The sequence below is a fragment of the Polypterus senegalus genome, chromosome 9 (genome assembly GCF_016835505.1).
Source record: "Polypterus senegalus isolate Bchr_013 chromosome 9, ASM1683550v1, whole genome shotgun sequence".
In the NCBI taxonomy this organism is placed as follows: Eukaryota; Metazoa; Chordata; class Cladistia; order Polypteriformes; family Polypteridae; genus Polypterus; species Polypterus senegalus.
The window spans coordinates 38624344-38643797 of record NC_053162.1 but is presented as its reverse complement, the minus strand read 5'-3'; the positions used below and the strand labels follow the sequence as shown (position 1 = coordinate 38643797).

The 19454-nt window shown below is 39.2% G+C and overlaps 1 protein-coding gene across 1 annotated transcript in view; it reads right to left on the bottom strand.

Moving 5' to 3' along the window:
* esrp2 (epithelial splicing regulatory protein 2) overlaps positions 1–1548 on the bottom strand; it is a 47157-nt gene extending 45609 nt beyond the window's left edge. The window contains 2 exon segments of the mRNA XM_039762940.1: positions 603–731; positions 1098–1548. Of these exon segments, the coding sequence (XP_039618874.1) occupies positions 603–731; positions 1098–1229 (261 nt within the window). The 5' untranslated portion in view covers positions 1230–1548.
* Positions 1549–19454: the final 17906 nt, after the last annotated feature.

The following is a 19454-nucleotide window of genomic DNA, read 5'->3' as shown; positions in this document are numbered from 1 at the left end:
GACCAATTTCTAAAGGTGACATTAATGAACAAAGTGTTGCACATCTTTCAACCCACTGCAGTCAGAGTTCTAGATGGGCAAAGCCCTGTGGAACAAAATAAGTTGATACGGTTATGACGTGTATATTCAAAATGGGACTTTAAAACTTTTTTACTCAGCACATACATCTGCTCTTCTCAGCACTGGGAGCATCATGCTTTAATCAACCGAGAACACTTGCATATCCACTACACAGGACACTCGCACACAAGCAACCATTCACTCCCATTCGGGGCCACTTTCGAATCACCAAAGAGTAGCACTCTAACCGCTTAAAAAGAAATCCAGAAACTTTATTGAAGTGATCACACAAACTATAAAATTACACCAATAAGCAATTTAATCAGCACCCCGACATCTTACCAATTTCACGAGTTTCAGCGACTGAAATCGGTTGTTTAAATCACTGCTGTACGGAACGCTCAATCAACACGCCATTCCTGACGATCACTTCTATCACTGTGCGCTTCTGCCGTGCTTTAAAGTTATCATTCGACATAAGCCATAGCAGAACACGCTTGCTACCGATTAATGATTGTGAAAGAAGCCTTCATTTGACTCACCTGCTGTAGGACCCTGTCCAGAGGTTCAGCTCGGCTCAGCTCCTCAACCGAAAGGCCCGTGTCCTCCTTGCACTGTTCACTTAGCTCCAAGTTATCGGGCTTCACAAGACACCTGTGCGTTTCCCCAAACTGAAAAAAAGTCACACATTTATGTTGGAAGTAGGCCTCAAGTTTTCAAACAACCACAACTGAGTCCGCAAGGCGATAAATGCGGCACAGCAAACCCACGCGGAGGTGAAGTTCCGAGTCGGCCGCCGGCTTCTAATTTGATTCCACCGTCGAAGCGTGCGGCCCCTCACATTCAGACGTATTAATAAATCTGATTAGCTCGACTCCCGGAAAAACATTTACACCTGTGATACCACCGAAAAACCGCACTAGAGAAAACTAGCAGAATCTTAAGTGAAAGCTGTCAGAAAAGAAGACACGAGCCTTTCGGACCCCCTTGTTGCTTTTAGGGGGGAATGAAGAGAAATCAGCTCAGATTATCCGTACCTTGTTGTTCTGAAGATCCACAATTTGCCACACCAAGAGAATTAATTCCCTCTCATCCGAACCCAGTTTAGCCCCATTTGCACCAGCTGTTGCCCCAAAGAAAACCACCAGAGTATCGCTGTGCGAAGCCATCAGGAGGGGTAAACTACAATTCGAAGCACAGATGAAACAAAACAAAAAAAAAAGAGAAAATATAACACGAAGGGTTCACCTTTTGCCAAGTGATAAGACAGGCGAGGTATAGGGGAGGGTACGTGAAAGGATATTTAAAAAGGTTAAACCCCCAACAAAAACATAAAAAAGCAAAACATAAGAAGTGCGGAAAAGCGGAGGACCCGCTCCAAGTGTACCTGGCCACAGGTTCGTTTATGTAATTCCAGACTTTCTGGTTCGACTAGGAAATAAAAACAGAGTACTTTCACAGTGACACCATGACGCCGCTCGGGTGGGGGGGTGTTCTTTTCGTTCGCCTTCGCCTTTTCTTTATTTTTTTTTTCTCCCCTTTCACTGTTCCCGGCTACCTGCTATCCACGTGATCCAAACCCCGCCCGACCTCGCGGCCTGCTATTGGTTTTCACCCCAGGTGAAGGTGTGGTGAAACTAGGGCGCACACCTGGGAGGGGCGGGACAAAGTTCCCAGGAAGTGGCAAATACGGAGCAGATAGTCTTGATTTCTTGTTTTAAACAGTACCCAACAGGTTAAATTTGTTCTTTGATATGTTTATTATCACTACCGAGGGCTAACACAGTCATGTGAATGAGGAGTGGAAATTGTTGACTTTTGTAACAAATTTAAACAGGCAAACATTAGATCTTCATGCAATGCCTCCAGATAAGGTGATAAGGTGTCATTTTGAACAAATGACACATAAATTTGACATGGTGTATTCATTCTCATAATCTAAATTTGCAACAGTGCTACATTTATCACCATGCCAAAGCCTCAAGATTAGAATCATCTGTTCCAGATTAGGTGTCAATGATCAGATCCTCCTTAAGGAATATTCAGACTGACCCTGTCATATTTAAACTGCAGATTTAGAGGGTCTGCTGTTCTCATTGCTATTGATGTTTGTATTGTCATCATGCACAGAGTGCTTTCTAAGATCCTCAGAAAGAAGGCTGTGGATGTCTAGTAGTCTGGCAATGGTTTTAAAAAAAGACCATCTGATTTTTTGAAATCAATCATTCCAATGTAAGGAAAATTATCTACAAGAGGTGTTCATTTCAAACTACTTCTAATTTGTCCATGACTGGCTGGCCTGGAAAATTCAACCCAACAGCTTACTATTTGATGGTAATGATGATGCATTCATCTACAATTGGTGATTGCACAAATTTGACATGCATGATAGGAGTGCCAGGTAAGTCTTTGCTGTCCAAAAAGAACATTCAAGCACAACTACAGTTTGTAATTGAACATCTAGCTAAAGGCTATGAATTCTGGGACTGATGAATCAAAGATGGAGTTGTTTGGCAATTGTTAACAGTAGACATGTTTGGTTCTAACTGAAGACATTTCAGGAAAGGAACCCCATACTCAATGTGAAGGATGGTGGTGGAAATGTTATGGTTTGGGGTAGTTCTGCTACCTCAGGGTGTTGGCAGCTTGCAATTAGCAAGTCAACTATAAATTCTACATCACTATAAGGATCTGAAGCATAACGCAAATTCACCAAGGAATTTCTCAAAGAGAAGAAATGAATGGTTAAGGACTGGCCTAGTCAAATCCCTGATTTGAATCCTATTGAAATGTTATGGGGTGATTTGAAAAGGACAGCACATGCAAGAAGACCCACAAACATCTTGAAACTGGAGGAATTTTGCATGGAAGAGTGGGCAAAATTTCAGAGTCTAAGACTGGTGGGCAGTTACACAACACACCTACAAGAAGTCATTTGTGCTAAAGGAGACAATACCAGCTTTAGAGGCCAAGTACGTACCTACTTTTTTTCCCCCTAGCAGATATTACATTTCTTTATATTTTTATTGAATAAATAATTGAAAATATTTTCCTTGTTTTTGTTCACGTATATCCCCTTTATCTGTAGGCATTGCTTGTCTGAAGATCTACTGTTTGCTGGTTCAAACAAGCTGAAAAAAATCACCAATTTCCATGGGGTGTATTTACTTTTTCACAGGACCAAAAGGTTTAATCCATATTTAAAGATGGAATCACAGAGCATCATTTGTTTAATGTATTGTGCTTTTCATCATCATAGTAAATGAAGGTGAATACATTAAGGAAAGTCTTGCATTATTATATGGTGGAATAAAATTAGTATTTAACCGTAGAAATATGCAATGTGCGAATGCATCATGTAAAAGTGCATACATCAAATTCCAAAGCTGCTTAATTTGTGTATGTGCTGAACTGGTACCCTGGCAAAGGTTGTTTCTTGCCTTGAGCCCATTGCTGCCAGGATAGGCTCCAGCCCCCTATGACCCTATGAATTAAGTATTTACTAAATTTCAGTCATTCTGTTTATTTTATTTTATTTATTTTTTCTCCAGCCGTTGATTTATTTTGTTTTATAATTGTGTCTTTCATTTTTCTATTCTTTAATATGTAAAGCACTTTGAGCTACTGTTTGTATGAAAATGTGCTATATAAATAAATGTTGTTGTTGTTGTTGACCCTGAATTGAATTAAACAGTTTGGGCAATCTGGATAAGTTTGGCACCAGTGTGGCAGGTCTGACCTTTAATGGCAATGATCAGGCTCACCAGGATGAAGTGGAGAGTGCCATTCCCTCAGTATGAACAGCATTCTCAGTTCGCCTTGCACTCTTAAAACTAATGGTTCTGAAATGGCATTTTAGTGGATTATGTGCTTCCTCATAGAACCATTGCTTGACAAAGAGCCATTCACTTCTCCGAAAGGTTCTCCGCATAGGAAATTGGGTATTTGCCTTTGAAAAGATTCCTAATATATGGACAAAACAGAAATCTTTAATGTATAATCAACTATCTATCAGGATATTACCAGACCAAGAAGATCTGAACTTGGGTGTTGCAGAATAAGTCTTTTAAAATAAGTGACCCACTGGTATTTCGTAAATCCATTATCATCTATTCATGGCTATTTATAGAACCAGTTATGGACTTATGTAAATAAAGTTTCTCTCTGGAACCTGCAATAGGATTGTTGATTTGGGAACCAAAAATGGTTACCTTATGGCATCACTCTGAAGAACCTCTTGGTAACTTTAATTTTAAGAGTGTGCTGTATCACATTGTAGCATGTTTTAGAGTTTTGTTCTGGAGCTGAGCTTAATCTGCGTAGTTCCTTCATGGACCCTTGATTGTCACTTCTGCTATGAACCCTGCTTTCTACAGATTGCAGAGATTCCCTAGACACCTAATGTTTAAAATCTATCAGGCATACTTCAAACATTCTCTTGGAGTCTTCTAGTGGTATATTTTGTGTATCGATTTCTAATTTTGTGCTTTTCAGCTCTTATATTTGTTCAGATTATGTCTTTACATGAAATAAAAAAAGCATTTTCATTATTATTAAGGCCACCCCTGCTGATCATGTCTACACCATAAATAACAATCAAACAGAGTCTTGCTTCTTAAAGCATCATAATTATCTAGATTTGCATACGTAAAATGACAATTCCCAATATAAATATGGTCATATGAAAAAGTTTGAGAATCCCAAACAGCCTGCATAATAATTTACTCTACTTTCAACAAAAAAGATAACAGTGGTATGTCTTTCATTTCCTAATAACATCTGAGTACTGGGGTGTTTTTCGAACAAAGATTTTAGTGAAGCAGTATTTAGTTTTATGAAATTAAATCAAATGTGAAAAACTGGCTGTGCAAAAATTTGGGTCCCCTTGTAATTTTGCTGATTTGAATGAATGTAACTGCTCAGTACTGATTACTTGCAACACCAAATTGGTTGATTAGCTCAATAAGCCTTGAACTTCATAGACAAGTGTGTCCAATCATGAGAAAAGGTATTTAAGGTGGTCAATTGCAAGTTGTGCTTCCCTTTGACTCTCCTCTGAAGAGTGACAGACAGCATGGGATCCTCAAAACAACTCTCAAAAGATCTGAAAACAAAGATTGTTGAGTATCCTGGTTTAGGGGAAGGCTACAAAAAGCTATATCCGAGGGTTAAACTGTCAGTTTCAACTGTAAGGAATGTAATCAGGAAATGGAAGGCCACAGGCACAGTTACTGTTAAACCCAGATCTGGCAGGCCAAGAAAAGTACAGGAGCAGCATATGCGCAGGATTTTGAGAATGGTTACTGACAACCCACAGATCACCTCCAAAGACCTGCAAGAACATCTTGCTGCAGATGGTGTATCTGTACATCGTTCTACAATTCAGCGCAATTTGCGCAAAGAACGTTTGTATGGCAGGGTGATGAGAAAGAAGCCCTTTCTGCACTAATTTTGGAACAAAGTGCTTTGGACTGATGAGACAAAAATGAAGTTATTTGATCATAACAAAAAGCGCTTTGCATGGCGGAAAAGGAAAACCGCATTCCAAGAAAAACACCTTCTACCTACTGTCAAATTTGGTGGAGGTTCCATCATGCTGTGGGGCTGTGCGGCTAGTTCAGGGACTGCGGCCCTTGTTAAAGTCGAGGGTTTGAATGAATTCAACCCAATATCAACAAATTCTTCAGGATAATGTGCAAGCATCAGCCACAAAGTTGAAGTTATGCAGGGGTTGGATATTCCAACAAGACAATGACCCAAAACACAGTTCGAAATCTACAAAGGCATTCATGCAGAGGGAAAAGCACAATGTTCTGGAATGGCTGTCACGACTTGAATATCATCCAAAATCTATGGGATGATTTGAAGTAGGCTGTCCATGCTTGCCAGCCATCAAATTTAACTGAACTGGAGAGATTTTGTATGGAAGAATGGTCAAAAACACCTCCATCCAGAATCCACACACTCATCAAAGGCTATAGGAGGCATCTAGAGGCTGTTATATTTACAAAAGGAGTTTCAGCTAAGTATTGATTTAATATCACCGTTGGGATGCTCAAATTTATGCACCTCTCTAATTTTGTTATAACGCATATTGCAAATTTTCTGTTAATCCAATAAACTGAATGTCACTGCTGAAATACTACTGTTTCCATAAGGCATGTCATATATTAAAAGGAAGTTGCTACTTTGAAAGCTCAGCCAATGATAAACAAAAATCCAAAGAATTAAGAGGGGTTCCCAAACTTTCTCATATGACTGTATATCATATAACGAACATTTTACATTTCCAAACATATCTGAATTGTAGACATTAGTCCCTGTTCCCTATTGCCAATGGGATGCTTCTTATACTGTACAAGTGAGTTACAAAAGGTTCTACCTCATCTCAAGAGGATCTACAAAAACAGCTCACTATCTTTTGACTCGTGTTGTTTTTCCTTTGTTCAATAACCCAGACAGAGAGATGCATCCGATATTCAGAGGACAGACAGAACCACATAAACTGAATTTTTCGGAGATCTCCCCGATCTGGGCCATCGAAAAAAAGACCCAGTCCTCCTCTTTTTTTTTTCTGTCCCAGTTCAGCGTTAGGACATTTTCAATTCAGATACCAAGCCCTCTAACACTAATGTTCAGTACACTTTCTTACTTTGATTAGTAATGTATTATTTAAGTGGCTCTCTGTCCTCATTGATTCCATTACATGTACAATTATGCTATTTATCAAGGAAGACCGGCACATATCTGATATTGCATTCAAATATTGTTAGCTCTGCAAAGTGCCTTGTAAAAAAAAAACACTATTAATGCTACTATACAAAATGAATATTCAATGATTGATTATGTTTGTTGGAATATTTAATGACTAGTCATGTTTGTTATAGTCTTTATTTGTTGCATTTGTTATGATAATTAAGTTTAAAAGTGTCTTTATTCAGATAATCTCTATAGTAAAAAGTATCATTCAACAAGACAACTGAAGAATAGTTTACATGAATAAAAATCTATAAAAATAGCATCACTGATTACAGAAAGACAGCACTGCTGCCTCATATCTGCATTACAACCACACACCTAGCCATTGTCTCTGTGTGCTTTGCATGTTTCCCCTGTGTCTCCAAGCATTCTGGTTTTAACCCCAGTATTTGAACCACAAACACTCCAATATCCTAGAAAATGGTCTCAAATTATCTGCTAGTGGATCTCTACTCCTAATAGCTTGTTCCATCTTTTCCACTGGCTACTTGATTGGATTAAGATTGCATGTTTATATTAAGATGAATTCACTGCCATTTTCATAGAATTATTTCAGGACTTTCCTAGTCTCGTGGCACTGAGCATTATCTTGCTTATAAAGGTCAGGCACCTGATCAGCAATGAAGCTCAGATATTCTGTTACACTCACATATTTCTTTAGTCTTATCAATTTGTTCCATGAAAACACCTCCCACACTCTTGCACAGACTATACCAGCCTGCATTGTTGACACTGGCCAAGGTGAATCCATAGACTCATGGGTTTTTTTGCTGGTTCCCCATTCTCCTATAAGTCTGAATCATCAAGAACTGAATGTCCATTTGTTTTTCTTCCAGTCCTTCAGTGACCAGCATTCTTTAGTGAATGGTATTGTAGCCTCTGTCTTTTCACTGACTAGAGTGGAATTCATTTCAGTTGTTGGCTGCCTTACTCCATGCACAGTTGTACATCCCAATATGCTTCTTGCTGCACCATTCTTGTACTCTATTACCTGACAGACAGTAAGTCATCTGGTAGTGTGCTAAGGTCATGTCAGCATGTTTTAGGCATCTTCATCAAAAGCCACTTTCTGACAACGGGACCACTTTAAGCTGGGTATTTTATTGGTGGTGGTCCATTCTGAATACTGTACATTCATACCAATTTGTGTGGTGTTATTATTTAACATTCAAAGTTACAAAAAAACATTAATTTGCCATTCAGTGGTCTCTGTCTCTGAACTGCATGTCTATCAGTTTTAAATCAGTCTCTACATGTGATTCTGTTACTGATTGAGTAGTCATTACGGTGGGAGGGCAGGTAGACGTAATTACACAGGCACTTAGACCTCATCCATACTACAATGTTTTTATTTAAAAAAGCAGACATTAGTCTCTGTTTCATCTGTACACTACCCAAGCATTTTCAACCTTTGAAAAAAGACTTCTGAAAATTTTCTGCAGAGCCATATAATTCTGAAAACAGAGCTTCAGCATTGTAGGCTGGATGAGTGAAGATGTGAACTGTGATCACACTCTCATTTGTTTCTGCTTATTACGTAACCATTACATGCATGGATCCTGTTCATTGCAACGTCTCATTCTCTGACTAATCACTCTTCACAGAAGACTAACAATGTCCCACATAGCAGACATAGAAGAGTAGCTTTCCATGGTGCTTGTTGTGTTGCTTACCTGTATGCACCTAAATTGCATTTTGTACAGTTTGAATGCTGCATGCATGTGGAAAAGGCAAATAGTTTACCAGCTGCCATAGATTTGTAATAAATCCAGTGGCTGGTTCCTTGCCAGGATGGGAGGCCTGCTCAGAAAGACCGTGGGTGGCTGTTTCCAGGGACTATGTTCTTTCCCCATGTACACAATGGCAATATGCCACTAGTGGAATTCCCATATGGATACCCGCTGGTGAGCCTGGGAATTGCAATCTCATAGGACATCCCTGTTGGGGTTTTTGGGTGCCACCTGTGGGAGCTGAGTCAGAATATTACACCTTCTTTGAAGTGCTTCCTCCAGACCCAGAAGTGCTTCTGACATGCAAGGCTGTGGCATCGGCAACACTTCTGGGTGTGACATAAAAGAAGCTGGTTTTCCTGACTCATAGTCAGGAATAGGTGGATGCGACTGCTGGGAGAGAAAAATTCTTTGTTGTACTCTGGTGTCTTGACATGAGTATTTGGAAGCCCGTCAAGGTATCATTGTAAATAAGTTTAAATCTGAGACTGTGTTTGTGTAATTGTCTCTGGGGTTTGGAGTGCTGCTAAACCCAATGGTGGTCACAACTTGAAGAACACTTTAATATTTAACTAGCTGTACTACCCATCTGAGATGGGTTGAAATATAAGTAATCAATATAGACCCCAGAGCATCATGTATCGGAATATATTTTGTAATGCATGTAAACACATTGCATTTCTTGTTTCAAGAGATGGCACCTCAAACATATTTGAAGTAATACTATGGATTACTACAAATGTTTATAATGTGCCTTCTGTTGGAATGACAAGTGCAATGCATATGTCTGTTATATGTCATTTGGTATAGAATTTGTAAAATCAGCGTGAATGTGTGGGATGCACCATCTGTTGAAATGACAAATACATTTCATTTTATTGCTACAAATGTTTTTGATTCACCATCTGTTGGAATGACACACAGACACTTATCCTTAAGGTGGATGAGAAGATTAATAGTTATCTTTTTGATTTCTATGTTTAAGTAGAGTATTTCCCAGCTATGCTGACAGAAGTACTGAGAGCTTACCAAAACTATGAATAGAAGATAAAGAAGAAGGGAAAGCAGTTAAGGAAGATTAAGGTATTAAACAAACCCTGTTATATGCTCTTGTAGTTTAAATACTTTCCACTGGAGCACCTAATCACTCTATAAGCAGATTTACTCTGTAGAATATTCACCCACCTCTTTTCCACACCCATTTTTCTTGTCTAGTATGGGACTGTTTAGAGATATAGCCTAGCATAGAATCATAGGCAAGAAATAACCCTGGTCTAGATGCTTCTGGAAACTACAGCCAAGCTTGGTCACACTGGACTAATTTAGAGTCATCCATCCTCCTAACATCGTGATGGGCAAAGTCAATTTTGAATAACCACAACTACTCTGACAGTCAGCATCTACAATAATGGATCCTCAAATTACTTGGTCACCTACTTAATAAATGGAATGTCACTCCCCATGTCAAGGCACAGATGTGAGTGAGATTTAATGTAATGTGTTATAATTTCCGTGTTCTTTTCCCCAAAGAGTTTAATTAGTGCCAGAAAATTAAGATGGACTGCCCATTGCTGTTAAGAGAGCCTCAGGTGCCCTGTGACTCTGACCTGGAAAAGGTGACTATGGAAAATGCAGCTCAGCATAGCACCAACCACTGAGTCCAAAAGCAGCCGTTCTGTAAGAAACCTTGTTAATGTGGCATTACTAACAAGGACTTTAATAACTCTGAGTGTGTGTGTGTGTGTGTGTGTGTGAATGGCCCTTTGTGAGTAACTGGCATCCTGTCTAAAGCTGATTGCTTTCTAGTGCCTGACAATATTGGGATGGACTACATCTTCTCACACTGTCTTATGGTGACCCTTGGTAGGTTTAAACAGCTTTAAGAATATTATTTTGCATAGTGCCATTGCCACCTTGTTTATTACTTGTTACTATATTAATTGTTTACCATTCATTTGGTACTCTTATGGCATGGATACATTTACTTGGTACTGTTGTGAAGATTTCAAGTTTTATTTCTTGCTTAAATATAGTTTTCATCTATGAACTAAGTATATTCAGTTGCCACTCTTTCTGGCCATAGAGTAGAACAATGAATGTGCACTAGAATTCAGAACTATCAGTTGGGATGGGCAGAATGTATGAAAAGAATAAAATTTTATTATTCTTTTCTATATTTCTGATTTTGCCTCTCCCAGTAACACAGCATAGAGGATGTCAGTGCATTACAGGGACTACTTGTGCATACCCACTCACGGTCAATTTGGAGTCTCCATTTAACGCAATCTGCACATCTTTGGTAATGTGGCGAGAAAAACGAAGGAGTACTATGAGGAAAACCCATATATATATATGGTTAAAAAAAATATGGAACTTCCACGTGGATAACAACTGGGTGCAGAACACATACCAAGAACAAAGGATCCATGAGGTGGAAGCACTGCTCACTTCCACAATATGCTGCCCCATTTATTATTTGTGGAAATATTCATTTTTGAACCTTCTTTTGTTTATGCTGTACTCAGAGTGCGGTCATGAAAGCTCATTGGCTTTTTATCGTCACACTGGTTTCTGTGGATGCAGCTGCCAATCCTGGTTAATTCTGCATGCTTTAGCACCTGACATCATAATGGCTTAAAAGGAGAAAAAAAACCAAAATAATTATCAAAAAAGAATGTGACTTCTTTGTGTTTAAATACATTAACAATTTCAGGAATATGACATTAGACTTTGAACATCAACTTCTAGCTTTTGCCCACCTAGTAGCTGACATTTTCTTTTGATCATCGCATGCTCTCTTCAATGATTTTGCCTTTCATCTGAGTTAAATCTTGTCACACACGTGCGCATGGGAGGCAGCTAAAGGGCTTGAGTGAAGGCAGTTCTGAGGCATACCGGGGTGTGGCAGAGTACACTGACTCTTTCTCTCACTTCCCTGTAGACCATCCCTGGGAGACTCCACCTGGCTCTTTTGACATCACTTCTGGGACCGAACCAATGAAAACAGACCTTACCGGCTCCGGCCCCCCTGATGTCACGTCCGGGCCTGATCCAATGAGGGACGAACACATGCCCGGTCCTCATGACCTCACTTCCTGTCTTCCCCTTTAAAAGCCTGCCCTTTTTCCCTTTTCCCTCAGTCTTCTTTTGTACTCGGTTGTATGCACTTCAGTGTTCTGTATTACTACAAAACGATTTTGCAGCCAGGAAACCAGATTATACGGGTGGCTGCCCCAAACCTTTATCTGAGTATGTCTCATTCTTGTGACAATCTCCATCACTCATTTTTAGTTACTAGCTACAATTCTAGATCGGTCTTTTATGGGCAGATATACTGTACTGGATCATAGCAATGTAACTTGACCTACTCCCATCCTCCAGTGGTCTCTTTGTTCCACTTCCAATTGGCAGAAGGTACCATAGTATCCGAACCAGTTCTGCCAGGTTCTGCAACAGCTTCTACCCCTTAGCAGTCCAGACTCTAAGCTTTGTGCTGCACCCCTGCCCTCAGAGCTGCTCCTTGTAGCTTATTTTTATGCAGTACAGTCATTACACTTGTTACTACTGTTGTTTTTTAATCGTTAAATATCTTATCTTAATAGTTTTTCTTTTCTTGTAACTTTCTCTTTTTTATCTTGTAAAGCACTTTGAGCTACATTGTTGTATGAAAATGTGCTATAGAAATAAATGTTGTATTAGTTGTTATTATTATTTATTTAGTTCAGATTAATACTATAAATTCACTTATCTATCATTTATTATTTATTCATATACAGTGGTGTGAAAAACTATTTGCCCCCTTCCTGATTTCTTATTCTTTTGCATGTTTGTCACACAAAATGTTTCTGAACATCAAACACATTTAACCATTAGTCAAATATAACACAAGTAAACACAAAATGCAGTTTTTAAATGATGGTTTTTATTATTTAGGGAGAAAAAAATCCAAACCTACATGGCCCTGTGTGAAAAAGTAATTGCCCCCTGAACCTAATAACTGGTTGGGCCACCCTTAGCAGCAATAACTGCAATCAAGCGTTTGCGATAACTTGCAATGAGTCTTTTACAGCGCTCTGGAGGAATTTTGGCCCACTCATCTTTGCAGAATTGTTGTAATTCAGCTTTATTTGAGGGTTTTCTAGCATGAACCGCCTTTTTAAGGTCATGCCATAGCATCTCAATTGGATTCAGGTCAGGACTTTGACTAGACCACTCCAAAGTCTTCATTTTGTTTTTCTTCAGCCATTCAGAGGTGGATTTGCTGGTGTGTTTTGGGTCATTGTCCTGTTGCAGCACCCAAGATCGCTTCAGCTTGAGTTGACGAACAGATGGCCGGACATTCTCCTTCAGGATTTTTTGGTAGACAGTAGAATTCATGGTTCCATCTATCACAGCAAGCCTTCCAGGTCCTGAAGCAGCAAAACAACCCCAGACCATCACACTACCACCACCATATTTTACTGTTGGTATGATGTTCTTTTTCTGAAATGCTGTGTTCCTTTTACACCAGATGTAACGGACATTTGCCTTCCAAAAAGTTCAACTTTTGTCTCATCAGTCCACAAGGTATTCCCAAAAGTCTTGGCAATCATTGAGATGTTTCTTAGCAAAATTGAGACGAGCCCTAATGTTTTTTTTGCTTAACTGTGGTTTGCGTCTTGGAAATCTGCCATGCAGGCCGTTTTTGCCCAGTCTCTTTCTTATGGTGGAGTCGTGAACACTGACCTTAATTGAGGCAAGTGAGGCCTGCAGTTCTTTAGACGTTGTCCTGGGGTCTTTTGTGACCTCTCGGATGAGTCGCTCTGCGCTCTTGGGGTAATTTTGGTCGGCCAGCCACTCCTGGGAAGGTTCACCACTGTTCCATGTTTTTGCCATTTGTGGATAATGGCTCTCACTGTGGTTCGCTGGAGTCCCAAAGCTTTAGAAATGGCTTTATAACCTTTACCAGACTGATAGATCTCAATTACTTCTGTTCTCATTTGTTCCTGAATTTCTTTGGATCTTGGCATGATGTCTAGCTTTTGAGGTGCTTTTGGTCTACTTCTCTGTGTCAGGCAGCTCCTATTTAAGGGATTTCTTGATTGAAACAGGTGTGGCAGTAATCAGGCCTGGGGTGGCTACGGAAATTTAACTCAGGTGTGATACACCACAGTTAGGTTATTTTTAACAAGGGGGCAATTACTTTTTCACACAGGGCCATGTATGTTTGGATTTTTTTTCTCCCTAAATAATAAAAACCATCATTTAAAAACTTCATTTTGTGTTTACTTGTGTTATATTTGACTAATGGTTAAATATGTTTGATGATCAGAAACATTTTGTGTGACAAACATGCAAAAGAATAAGAAATCAGGAAGGGGGCAAATAGTTTTTCACACCACTGTATCTGTTTCTAGTATCTATCTAAATGTTGCACCACATTCCTGAGGAATGTTATTTTGTCCCACTGTATGCTGCAATATGGTGATGGTATGATAAAAAAGCCTCTTGACTTGACTTGTTTGTGAAATGTGCTCTTGTTACAATACTAGACATTAAGCCCGTTACAATAACGGGCGCTAGAACAGTAGTGCATAAACATTAGTAGGAACAGTCTATATTAAATGGCAAGGGACCTTGACCTCATTCCGTTTGTTCTCTTAATTTATTTTTGTCAAAAATATTTTTGCAAGAAGCCTAAAGTAAAATAATAATAAAAATAAAATAGAAACGTATATGACAATACAGTAAGTATAATTAATATTGCCTTAGTGTAAAACGTTGTAACAATCTGTAATACACAATATCTGAAGAAGATATTTAGGAAAAAGTTTCTATTTTTTTCCTCATGAAATGTTTCTATAAAATTTCATTATAGACAACATTTCTTATAAATATTCTGTCGGAGTTTGGCAACAGTTTGCCTTGATCAGGACCACCTACAACCTTGACAACAACATCTGGAAAACTTCTAACTCTTGATAATGCAACATATAACTGACCGTGGCTGAATACTGGTTCTGGCAAGTAAATGACAACTTTTTCTAAGGTTTGCTCTTCTGGGTCTTTCTCTTTTAGCATTTTTCTGACGGTCATTTTCTTTTTCTTCAATCGATCTATTTGCTTGTATTTTTCTTTGCCTTTCAGCCTTTCTTTTGTTGGTTTACTTGTTGAGCTGACTGTTCTTCCAGGAGATGTTGCTTATATAGGATTTGATTGTCTGTGTCTTTTGTCCTACTTGATGTGTCCTTTTTTTCTGGGTGGCATGTTGTTAGTAGATACGTCCGTAATATTTTCTCTTACAGTAATACTGGCTTGTATGTGGCTGTAATATGCGCCAGTGTGTTGTGTGCCTTTAATTTTCTCTCGCAGTAATACTGGTTTGTATTTCCGTAAAATGCCTGTAATTTTCTCTGACAGTAATACTGGCTTTGATGTCCGTAATATGACTTTAATTTTCTGTCACAACAGTGGTCAATCAGCAGAGTGTCCCCAGCAACTGATGTAATGTGTGGCGTGCAGCTGATAATCATGCCTGTGGCGTTCCCCAGCAAGTACTGTGCAGTTCCCCAGCAAGTATTTTAATCTGTGGTGGCGTGCAGATGATTATTGTATGTGTGTCGTCTCCCTAGCAACGGATTTTATGTGCGCGGTTGTGACTACCCAATCAGCACTCTCCCCAGCAATGATGTCCTTTATTTGCTTATCATGTGCGGCTGCAGCAAGGCCATTCACTGTGTGCCCAGCTTCCAGTGTGTGTGCGTCCACGGTGCCGTGCGCATGGACAGGGCATGGTGCGATGTGTGGTGCGGAATTGCGCATGCGCACTTCACCAGAAGACACACACACAGACACAGGGGTTTTATTAAAGAGGATGAGCTCATGCCCATGCTGTGACCCCAGTGTTACAGGCTAAACCATCAGGCTTCTTAATTTTTTTTTTCCTGATTTACAGTTTTTCAAATTTTTTTTTTCTTTTCAGATTTACCTCCATGTAAATGGAAGTTTGGTGATGGGCTAAAAAATACAGTTTCGAGTTAAGCTTAGTTTCTGATTCTATGATGTTGAAAACATTGAGAAAAGGTGATTTTAGCACAAGGTGTCTGTCTGCGGGAAATCAAAATTGATTTTTATGTCTTAAAATTAGAATTTTTGCTGAAAATGTTGCGTTTATTGACTTAATAACTACATCTCAGGAAAAGGCAGACCATTTTAGAATTAGAGGTTTCCAAAATATTTGCTCTGAATGTTCAAAATGTGTCTACTTTTTTTAGGTTGGGAAACAAAGTCAGAGTGGTGAGATTGCGTTGGTTTGGACATGTGCAGAGGAGAGATTCTGAGTATATTGGGAGAAGGATGCTAAAGATAGAGCTGCCAGGCAAGAGGAAAAGATGAAGGCCCAAGAGAAGGTTTATGGATGTGGTGAGAAAGGACATGCAGGTGATGGGTGTAACAGAACAAGATGTAGAGGACAGAAAGATATGGAAGAAGATGATCCGCTGTGGCAATCCCTAATGGGAGCAGCCGAAAGAGAAAGAAGAACAAGAAGAAGTTGAGATGTGTGTACAACTGTAACTTTGAAAAAGTTGACCTGTCTTCCTTAGACAAGTAGCACCTTGTTTACCCTATTGCAGGCTCCGGGCCTATTGTTTTCAGTTTACTTTGGTCCAGTACCTATCCCATATCCTTCAAAACAATCTGACTTACGTCAAATGATAATTGTAATAGAACTTATTTAATTTAAACTGAGTTTTTGCAGTCTGTCACATTTAGTCATGGGATCAGGCCTACAAGTTTGCAACATTTTTGCAGGAGTAGTTTTTGAGACACAATTGATTTGTACGTACACACGGAGAAACATGAATGCACACACACACAGACACATTCAAAGAAATTTGTAAGTGAAGACGGCTAACAGCTTGTTTGCTCTACACATGCTGCATGATGAAGAGAAAGAAATGAAGGTACCCTGTGTACCAGTCTGCTTATCTAGGCAGTTTGTTTACTTCATTGTGTTTAGGTTCAAATTAAATATTATTTAAGTTGTGCATTTATTTCAATTTCTTGTTCATTTTACTCTGCATTAATATATGTACATAATAAATATGGTACAAGTTAATGTACTTGATTTTATATTATTCTAAAGCACAATCGATTGTATTATATTGTAAAATCTTCTGTTGAGTGGTTTCCCGTGGTTATCACTAAAGTGTAATTTACATGGCAGTCCGCTATGGATCATTCCAGAAAGATTTTTTTAAACATTGGAATATGATGGGTTTGTCTGGTTGCTTATATCAAATTCATGCCCATGATTAATATTTAACAATAAGAATATCATTTTGATTTTGCTTATCGTGGAAAATATTGGCGTATGTCTCTTACTATGTTATTTCTTTTTATTCATCTAGGGCATGGTTTCCTAACCTGGGGTGCCTACACCTCCTGGGGGTGCAAGTTGACATTTCAGGCGGTGCAAGAAAGACGACTATTGTGTTTCACCAAACTTGAGTGAGGATAGTTGTCTGACTTTATTGTGCTGTTGGTGTCTTGTAGTCTGCTGTACTGATTTGGAGGTTTGTTTGACATTTTTGCCAGGGGGCACAATGGGGACTGAATTGGATGCAACACCTGCTGCTTATACTCAGCCTATAATTCCTACTGGCTGTTCTGGCAGTTAGCACAGCAATTTTTGCTGTGCACCGCATCTGTTTTGGAACTACAGTGCAGGTGTTATTGGGGGGCAAAGCTCATTGACTGTGTTTCATTGCTCAGTGGCATGTCAGTACCCATTTCTTCACAGGGGTCTCCAATCCCCCAAACCCATCAATTGTTGATTGTGTGTCATTGATTGACAATTTGCAGGATACCCCAACCCTCTGATTCATCAATCAAGAGTCTAAGTCTCACAAGGGACACATTTACAAGACTATTGAGATTTCTAAAGGTAAATTGCTTAATTTATATTTCAATTTCTTGAACTGAGTTAAAAGATTATTTTTTAGTTTAATTAGTTCATCTACAGTACTGTATGTGGTTCAATGTGTGGTTTAAAAGTTGGAAATTTGAATTTTTCATCTTCAGATCTGATTTTAATTTTGTAGAGGGTGAAAACATTTGTGCATTTTCTTGGGGTACGGGGCATAGAAAAGGTTAGGATTCACTGGTCTAGGAGCATTTCACGATTCCCGCGTGATGTACAACAATTATTTATGCAGAGATACCAATTACCAACAGACCATTTATTTTTATAACATCTTTATTTTTTTGAAGAACTAGAGCATTTCACTTTTGATAAGAACTGCAATATGTAACGTTTCCCAGAACAGAGTTACAATACCCAAGTAGTGCAGTATTGAAGCTGTGCCTGGTAAAGCTGGCCTTGGTGATCACTTAATGAAGCAAAGAGAAAGGCTCAAAATAGACCTCTGTGCAGAAGTGTAAAAAGAACGCGGTACTGAATTTATTATTAGTAGAAAACAGGCAATGAAGATGAGAAGAAAAGGACTGTTTGTAACCAAGGAAATCAGATGAATACCCCCATTAACAGAGAGGTATTCATTGCTTAGTACTGATGGCATCTGTGTATAATCTGTTTTTACCATCAAACTATAGTTCTGTTCAGCATGAGACTGTACAATTGCCAAAGAAATGCAATACATCATGACTGAACCATATATTAAGTGTACCGCCCATCCAAACACTGCATGCACAAACACATGGTTTATTTCTTATGCATGGATTGTGGTAAAGTAATTATCTTTAATCCTGCAGGATATGAGGTTGTAGGCTGATATGTTTCTCAACAGACCTGTCACTTCTGGCACCTCAAGCAAACACTCAAGTTCTTGAGAAAAGTAGGCTTTGTGTTTTAATATTATTCTGAGATGTCCCTTTTTAAAGAAATTGTGTATATAATATAATGTTTATATATCTTATTTAAAAATAAAGATAATGGGTAAAGGCTCCAAATGATAGTGAAGGCAGGTTCTCCACATTGAAATAATTAACATATTAAATTGCTGGACAGTCCCAGTTGGCTATTATGGCACAAAGCAAAGTGGACGAGCTCATTACTGAGGCACAACTGGCAAAAGATTAACTGACTGATCTACTGATATTTCATGCGGAACATTAGGTAGGATGAAGGTGGCATGGACAGCAGCGGACTGGGTCTCAAAACCAGCCCAGGCATCTTTCAGCGAGTGAGGTGACGAGGTGGACCCACTCGGCCCATTATTCATTGCAATTTTCTTAAAATTTGTGACGAGTATGCGGCTTGCTACTTGCTATGAGCCTATGATATGAACTCTATCTAAACTGTTGCCATACTTAATCTGTACACTTTTGTTTAGATACAACTTAAAATTTGACGACATGCTTAGAAATAAAATTTAATTAAAAATAGCAACATGGCTTACACGTTATTAGAGTACATGTCAAATGCCAATGTCATGTCCAAGTGCCAGTACCCTAGCAGGCTAATAGCTGCTCATTTGCAGCAGAATAAACTATAACCAAAGTTATAATGAAAACCTCACATGATTGAAATGTTCCATTAACTTAACGATAAACTATAAATGCTCCGTCCTAATAGAAAAAATACCTATCCTGTGCTTTATAACTTTATTTCATCATACTAATAATCGCAGCTGAAAACCATTAATTATTGCTTACGCTAACGACCAGAGAACAATAAAATGCATAATACATTGTGGCAAGTGGCTAGGGGTGGTACCCAGCCCAGGATGCCCAGGAGGACCAGAGGAGGGCTTACGCCTCCTCCAGGCCACGAGGGGGAAACCGCCCTGGTGGCTTTGGGGACCACAGGAACAGAGCTTAGAAGCTCAACCCTATAGGGGCCCGTGGTCACTGCCAGGGGGCACCTCAATGCCTGAGGAGCCCTGGCCCTCAGCACTTCCGCCA